At 39.6% G+C, this 8,801-nt stretch overlaps 1 protein-coding gene across 3 annotated transcripts in view; it reads left to right on the top strand.

The window, feature by feature from the left end:
* The first annotated feature begins 281 nt into the window (after positions 1–281).
* Positions 282–8,801, top strand: part of PBLD (phenazine biosynthesis like protein domain containing) — a 32,544-nt gene continuing 24,024 nt past the window's right edge. For all 3 annotated transcript variants that reach the window (XR_009550847.1, XM_007524164.3, XM_060195266.1), the window contains exon 1: positions 282–414. Coding sequence is in view for 2 of the 3 variants with exons in the window: in XM_007524164.3 (XP_007524226.1) it covers positions 331–414 (84 nt within the window). In the remaining variant the exon portion in view is untranslated. The remainder of the gene's footprint in view (positions 415–8,801) is intronic.

Here is an 8,801-nt window from a genome sequence, read left to right as displayed (position 1 = left end):
TCTTAATTAAGATATAAAAGGAGGGTGGGTACATGGAACATACAGAATGTTTACAGTGTGAAATGCCGATGCAAAATTGGAAAAGAATTTTCTGTGCCTGCAGTATTTTAAAAGAAATTCAATTCAGAGACGTGAAAAAATTAAAGAGTTATGTGTCTTTAAATGTGGGTGTGTTCAAATAACTGCCTGACCTGTTATTTAAGAGCTGCTAATTGCATCTCCATACCAAATAAAACATTAACTTTCTTTTTTTTTTTCTTTTTGCAACATCAAGAAGTACCTGATCTACCAGTAAGTTTGAAAACTTGCAAAAACAACTTACAAGGAAAAATGAAGCTTCCAATTTTCATAGCAGATGCTTTCACAGTGAAAGCATTTCGTGGGAACCCTGCTGCTGTTTGCCTCCTAGAAAATGTAAGTATCTGGTTTGGAAGTGGAACAACTAAAAGTCTAGATTCCTGTAGGAAAAGTATTGCTTTATAACACAAATCAACCTCACCTGTTTACCTCTTTGGTTTGCATTGTTAAATGTTACCAATAGTCTTCTTGCCTGCAGACTGATTTTGACCAAATTATGTGACAAGAGGAGTTACAGCTAGGTTATGTCCATAGAAGTGGAGATTCATGTTGAAGCAGATACAAAGTAGATGACCTGGGTAGGGAGAGAGCATAATGGTAATACAAGTGACTCTCATGCCAGAGGCTCTGAGCTCCCAGGTTCAATCCCCAGCTTTACCATGAGACAGAGCTGATCAGTACTGTGATTAAAAATAAAGTAGATGAGGCAATTTATTTCAATGTTTTATTTATTTATTTATTATTTGAGAGCAAATCAGAGAGAGAGAGAAAGAAAGAGAGTTGGGAGTCGGGCCATAGTGCAGCGGGTTAAGCGCAGGAGGTGCAAAGCACAAGGAGCAGAGTAAGTATCTGGGTTCGAGCCCCCGGCTCCCCACCTGCAGGGGAGTCACTTCACAGGCAGTGAAGCAGTCTGCAGGTGTCTGTCTTTCTCTCCCCCTCCCCCCATCTTTCCCTCCTCTCTCCATTTCTCTCTGTCCTATCCAACAACGACAACAATAATAACTAAGACAATAAAACAAGGGCAACAAAAGGGAATAAATAAATAAATATTCTTAAAAATTAAAAAGAGCTCTGATTGCATGTACAAACTATTGTATTTACTATTGAATGTAAAACATTAATTCCCCAATAAAGAAATAAATTAAAAAAAAAAAAAGCTCTGACTTATGGTGGTGCTGGGATTGAACCTGGCACCTTGTAGACTTAGGCAGGAAAGTCTTTGACATAAGCATCATGCTAGTCCAAATGAGTCAATTTAATGAAAGAACTAACAGAGCTCTCTTTAAAACACCACTTTTCATTTACTTAGCACCAGGGGTGGAGGAGAATGAAATTACGGGAGTTTTATATGACAGGACATAGATAGCTATTATAGCATTTAGCATAAAAATGTCTCCCTGAATGGATAGCTAACCTTCTCTTTCCTCAGAAAATTAGAAATTATTTTCAGAGTTAAGAAAGTGAGATATTTTATAATGAATTCAGAAATTCAATAGAAAGATAAAAGAAGGGGCCAGGTGGTGGAACACACAGTTGGTTGCACATGTTACCATGTGCAAGGGCCCAAGTTTCCAGTCCCTGGTCCTCACCTGCAAGGAGGACAGCTTTGTGAGTGCTGACGCATAAAGCTGTCCATTTCCCCCTTCCCTATTGAGTTCTCTGTCTCTATCCAACAAATAAAATCTTAAAAAGGAAGAAATTGAACTTTAATGCAGGAAGTGCCTCATTTTACCAAAAAAAAAAAATTCATTTTAAAGATAGTTTGTTTGGGGGAGGAGGTGAAGAGATAGCATATTGGGTCTGCAGAAAAGACTTTCTTTGTTTGTTTTCTTTTTTTTTTTTTGCCCCTAGGCTTATTGCTGGGGCTAGATGCCTGCACTACGAATCCACTGCTCCTCGAGGCTATTTTTCCCATTTGTTGCCCTTGTTGTGCTTGTTGTAGTTGTTATTGTTGTTATAGCTATTGTTGTTGTTGGATAGGACAGAGAGAAATGGAGAGAGGACGGGAAGACAGAGAGGAGGAGAGAAAGATAGACACCTGCAGACCTGCTTCACTGCCTGCGAAGCGACCTCCTGCGGGTGTGTGTGTGTGGGGGGCTCCAACTAGTATCCTTATGCTGGCCTTGCACTTTGCTCCATGTGCGATTACCCCGCTGCACTACCGCACGACTCCCCAGAAAAGACTTTCATGCCCAACACTCCAAAGCCCCAAGTTCAACTCCCCACCTCCACCCCCACCAGTGTTCTGGAAAATAAAAATTGTTTGTTGGAGGTAGGTTAGAGAGAAGGGCACAGGATTTACGTGTGTGAGATCTGGACTTTGAGTCTGGCTCTAAGTATTCCAGATGGTGTTTCGGTTCTCCTCTCTTATTAAATACACAGGTAAACAAATCTTTAAAATGATTTGCCAGTTAGGGTAAATATTAACAGGACAGTTAATATTCCTTGACCTTAGGCACTTTATACTAATACTTGAGCACTGGGAAACAAGCCAAAGGGCCCTTCAACTCAGAACAGTTTTTAAAATAATAGATTATCTGAGAATTACTCCAGAAGTACAGTAGACAATTTATTTTTTATTTTTTATTTTTTTTTATTTTTATTTAAGAAAGGATTAATTAACAAAACCATAGGGTAGGAGGGGTACAACTCCACACAATTCCCACCGCCCAATCTCCATATCCCACCCCCTCCCCCGATAGCTTTCCCATTCTCTATCCCTCTGGGAGCATGGACCCAGGGTCATTGAGGGTTGCAGAAGGTAGAAGGTCTGGCTTCTGTAATTGCTTCCTCGCTGAACATGGGCGTTGACTGGTCGGTCCATACTCCCAGTCTGCCTCTCTCTTTCCCTAGTAGGATGGGTCTCTGGGGAAGCTGAGCTCCAGGACACATTGGTGGTGTCTTCAATCCAGGGAAGTCTGGCCGGCATCCTGATGACACCTGGAACCTGGTGACTGAAAAGAGAGTTAACATACAAAGCCAAACAAATTGTTGAGCAATCATGGACCCAAAGCTTGGAAAAGTGGAGAGGAAGTATTAGGGAGGTACTCACTGCAAACTCTAGTATACTTCTGCTTTCTTACTTTGGTGCCATACTCCAAACTCAGTCAATTTCTGCTTTGCGTTTCTACTTCTTTTTTTTTTTTTTTTACATGCATAACATTCCCCAGATTCCCATTTAGCAATACAACCCCCACTATGTCATTCATCATTTTTCATGGACCTGTATTCTCCCCACCCACCCACCCACCCCAGAGTCTTTTACTTTGGTGTAATACTCCAATTCCATTTCAGGTTCGACTTGTGTTTTCTTTTCTAATCTTGTTTTTCAACTTCGGCCTGAGAGTGAGATCATCCCATATTCATCCTTCTGTTTCTGACTTATTTCACTCAACATGATTTTTTCAAGGTCCATCCAAGATCGGCTGAAAACGGTGAAGTCACCATTTTTTACAGCTGAGTAGTATTCCATTGTGTATATATATATACCACAACTTGCTCAGCCACTCATCTGTTGTTGGACACCTGGGTACAGTAGACAATTGATTTAAATATGTCTTTGTTAAATTTGTCAAAATATGTGATGGGAACTTGAACCGTGTTGTATCTCAAACTGACCTGCACATTATATCACCCAAGAAGTATAAAAGTTCCATGCCATGGCAGTCGGGTGGTAGCACGGCAGGTGGTGCAAAGCATAAAGATTGGAGGAAGGATCCCGGTTCAAACCCCCCCTGGCTCCCCACCTGCAGGGGACTCACTTCACAAGCAGTGAAGCAGGTCTGCAGGTGTCTTCTATCTTTTTCTCCCCCTCTCTGTCTTCCCCTCCTCTCTCCATTTCTGTCTGACCTATCCAATAACAACGATAATCAATAACCACAACAATAATGATTACAACAATAAAACAAGAACAACAAAAGGGAATGAATGAATAAATAAATAAATAAATAAATAAAAAGTTCCATGCCCAGACTACATCACAAACCAGTTATACCAGTCTCTCAGGGTGGGGACCCAGGCTGCATTGTTTTTTAAGCTTTCCATGTGATTCTAGTGTGTAGTCAAAATGGAGAATGGCCGAGACTTCGCTGAGACAGGCGAAGACTATTAACTGAAGTCCTGCTGCACTTATTTCCTCCCTCCAACGGAGCAGTAAAACGGTGATCGAGAGTCTTCGTTTCACCTTGATACACTCATTGTGCAACCTTGCAGCTGGCATTTTCCAACCACAAAATGCAGAAAGTAATTAAGTTAATAGACTTTATCAAGCTATGCAAATACTTAGGAGGACTAGTGATATTTTGTTTTAAATATTTTTATTTACTTATTTATTCAGTTTCCCTTTTTGTTGCCCTTTTTATTGTTGTAGTTATTGTTGTTGTTATTGATGTCGTTGTTGTTAGGACAGAGAGAAATGGAGAGAGGAGGGGAAGACGTGGGGAGAGAAAGATAGAAGACACCCGCAGACCTGCTTCACTGCCTGTGAAGCCACTCCCCTGCAAGTGGGGGGAGCGGGGGACTCGAACCTGGATCCTGAAATGCCGGTTGTTGCGCTTCGCGCCACGTGTGCTTAACCCGCTGCACTACCACCCGACTCCCGACTAGTGAGGTTTTTAAACTGTCATTAGAAGCAATCTAGCAAACAACTTTATGGTGCAGAATTGTAGAGTTGACGAAAACTGCTTGTCAAGAAATTAGTATTGTGAGCCTGGGGGGTGGGGAATAGCATAACAGTTATGTAAACAGACTAAACAGACTCTCATGCCTAAGGCTATAAGGTCCCAGGGTCAATCCCCTGCACTACCATAGGCCAGAGCTGAGTAGTTCTCTGGTTTAAAAAAAAAAAAAAAAAAAAAAAAAAAAAAATATATATATATATATATATATGTATTACTTGCCCAATGACCCTTTGTAATGTGCTTTTGATGAGTCTAAATATTTTTAATTGCAATTTTTTTTGTGAAGAAATAATGTATTTTAAATATTGAGGAAAAATAACCATTTACCCAGAACTGTGTTGTAAAATGTTTCACATTGAGAAAAATAAAATTAAATTACTCGAAGAATAGAAATATTTTGGAAAGAAGGAAAATGGCATATATGTGTATATATATATATATATATATTTTTTTTTTTTTTTTCTTTCCTGAACAACCTCCCCCCACTCCACCACAGAGTCTTTGACTTTGGTGCAATACACCAGCTCCAGTCCAGGTTCTGCTGAGTGTTTTCTCTTCTGATCTTGTTTTCAACTTCTGCCTATGAGTGAGATCATCTCATATTCATTCTTCTGTTTCTGACTTATCTCACTGAACATGATTCCTTCAAGCTCCGTCTGAGATGGGCTGAATTAATTGAAGTTACTTTTTTCCCTTTTTTAAATTTTATTTTCACTTGATAGGACAGAGAGAAATTGAGAGAGGAGGGAGAGATAGAGAGGGAGAGAGACACTGTTTGTGTTACTGCAGGTGGGAACTGGGCTCTTGAACCTGTGTCCTTGCTCCTGGCAATGTGTGTGTTCAGTTGGGTACACCACCATCTGGCCCTTAAATTTTTTTTAAAAAAGATTTATTTACTAGTGAGAGAGAGGGGGAGAGAAAAAAGAGAACCAGACATCACTCTGGTACATGCACTGCAGGAATTGTACTCAGGGCCTCATTCTTGGGAGTCTATCCTGCTATCTACCTCCGAAACTGCTTGCTGAGTTTTGAAAACAGTTTTGAGTGATGCATATAGTGACTTTTCACCGATGACAATAATTTGTAAGGCTGCATGGTGGTGCACCTAGTTGAGTGCACATGTTATCATGAACAAGGATTCAGGTTCAAGCACACAGCCCCTATCTGCAGCAGGGAAAGCTTTGTGAGTGGTGAAGCTGTGTTGCAGGTGTCTCTCTATCTCTATCACTCCTTTCTCCCTCAATTTCTCTCTGCCTTATCATATAAAAAAAAGAAGTATTGAAAACAAACAATTTGCATCATTCCCCAGCTTATTCCTCTTTTGTCAGTATGCTCACTAAACACTAGATTTAAATATTTCTCTTCTTTAAGATATATTTTATATACCTGAAAAAACTATGGGATAAAATTGAGCAAAGAATTTGTAATATGGTTCAAAAACTATGACTCATGAATGGAAGAGAGAATATAATGGATGAGGAAGTTCATGTTTTAGAAACATTCTAAATAGTCACCTTGTTCACTTAGGGGCCTTGGCCCAGTAAAATGAGGCTAATTTGATTGGGACAGTTAAATAGGGACTTCAGGACTAGTTATCTAGTTTTTTCTTCTGTGGACATGAAAACTGTTCTTTTGGAAGCTAATTTAACTTTCACCCAATTCTTATTCAATAAAAGTAGGTATGTTTAAATTAATTAAGGCTCTGTCTTCTTTGGGCCTTTCTTTTAGATTGTTAAGCTAATTTGGTCTAAGTCTAATAGATTAGAGAATTTATGGTGTATGGCAATACAACTAGGATTATAGGCTTATTAGATCTAAGTCTAATCATTAAGGACTATTGCATGGTATTGTTTGAGTTATATAATTGCCCCTAGTTTATGGCTATAGTACATTGGTCTTTTGCATGTGAGATTCTACTGCTTCAGGGCCAATTTTTTTCATTATATGTATGTATATATATATATATATATATGTATGTATATGTATATATATATATATATATATATATAGAGAGAGAGAGAGAGAGGGAGAGAGAGAGATTGAGAGAGAGAGAGGGAGAATGATACAGACAGAGACAGAGGTAGAGAGAAGAGGGGATACAGCTCAGCACTGCTGCACCCTCAGTGGAGCGTCCCTAGGTCTTGTGTTGTTCCCTTGTGGTGCCAGGGTTTGAACCAGAGACTTCATGCAGTGTAAGGGATTCACCCTACTATGTCATCTTTCTCCTGGTCCCCACATTATTGTTCTTTTAAACGTAATCATCTTCACACATAAAGGAGAAATAGCTTTACAGTTTTAAAATTTTTAAAAAAATATATATTTATTTTCCCTTTTGTTGCCCTTATTGTTGTAGTTATTATTGTTGTTGTTATTGATGTCATTGTTGTTGGATAGGATAGAGAGAAATGGAGAGAGCAGGGGAAGACAGAGAGGGGGAGAGAAAGATAGACACCTGCAGACCTGCTTCACTGCTTGTGAAGCGACTCCCCTGCAAGTGGGGACCTTTGGTGTCGCAGGCATGAAAGTCTCTTTGCATAAACATTATGCTATTTACCCCCTCTCTTATTAAATTTAGAAAACACTCTTTACAGTTTGCTGTATTTTGTATTTGAAAACTGGTGTATAATAATGTGTTCATCCCACATTTTTATTCATGTGGGAAATTTACAGTGCGCTGACCAATTGCATACACGGTGCCTTTCTTTCTAGAGAGGGTGGCCGGCTGTTGTGAGCATACTGGGTTAGGGACTTCTGGGCATTCGAGGATGCTGCAACCTCATATCTCATGTTTATGTCCAGAAGAGGTGTGAGAAGTACAGAAAGGGGGCGGGGGAGATACCATAATGGTTATGCAAACAGACTCTCATGCCTGAGGCTCCTAAGTCCCAGGTTCAATCCCCCACACCACCATAAGACAGAGTTGAGCAGTGCTCTGGTGTTTCTCTCTGTGTGTGTCTCTCTGAATCTCTCTCAAAAACAAAATAAATAAAAATTTAAAAAAAAGAACAGAAAGGCTTCTTCTAGGGCCTTGAAGTATTTTCTCCTGGTTAGTGTTTGAGGGAAAAGCCTATTTATTTATTTATTTATTTATTTATTTTTAAATGTTTTATTTATTTTATTTATTTATTAAAATAATTTATTTCTTTATTGGGGAATTAATGTTTTACATTCAACAGTAAATACAATAGTTTGTACATGCATAACATTCCCCAGATTCCCATTTAACAATACAACCCCCACTATGTCATTCATCATCTTTCATGGACCTGTATTCTCCCCACCTACCCACCCACCCCAGAGTCTTTTACTTTGGTGTAATACTCCAATTCCATTTCAGGTTCGACTTGTGTTTTCTTTTCTAATCTTGTTTTTCAACTTCGGCCTGAGAGTGAGATCATCCCATATTCATCCTTCAGTTTCTGACTTATTTCACTCAACATGATTTTTTCAAGGTCCATCCAAGATCGGCTAAAAACGGTGAAGTCGCCATTTTTTACAGCTGAGTAGTATTCCATTGTGTATATATACCACAACTTGCTCAGCCACTCATCTGTTGTTGGACACCTGGGTTGCTTCCAGGTTTTGGCTATTACAAATTGTGCTGCCAAGAACATATGTGTACACAGATCTTTTTGGATGGATGTGTTGGGTTCCTTAGGATATATCCCCAGGAGAGGAATTGCAGGGTCATAGGGGAGGTCCATTTCTAGCCTTCTGAGAGTTTTCCAGACTGTTCTCCACAGAGGTTGGACCAATTGACATTCCCACCAGCAGTGCAGGAGGGTTCCTTTGACCCCACACCCTTTCCAGCATTTGCTGCTGTTACCTTTTCTGATGTATGACATTCTCATAGGAGTGAAGTGATATCTCATTGTTGTCTTGATTTGCATTTCTCTGACAATCAGAGACTTGGAGCATTTTTTCATGTGTTTCTCGGCCTTTTGGATCCCTTCTGTGGTGAATATTCTGTCCAAGTCCTCCCCCCATTTTTGGATGGGGTTATTTATTGTCTTGTTGTTGAGTCTGGCAAGCTCTTTATATATG

This window comes from Erinaceus europaeus, chromosome 1 (genome assembly GCF_950295315.1).
Source record: "Erinaceus europaeus chromosome 1, mEriEur2.1, whole genome shotgun sequence".
Lineage (NCBI taxonomy): Eukaryota > Metazoa > Chordata > Mammalia > Eulipotyphla > Erinaceidae > Erinaceus > Erinaceus europaeus.
This window is presented reverse-complemented; position numbering and strand designations above follow the sequence as displayed.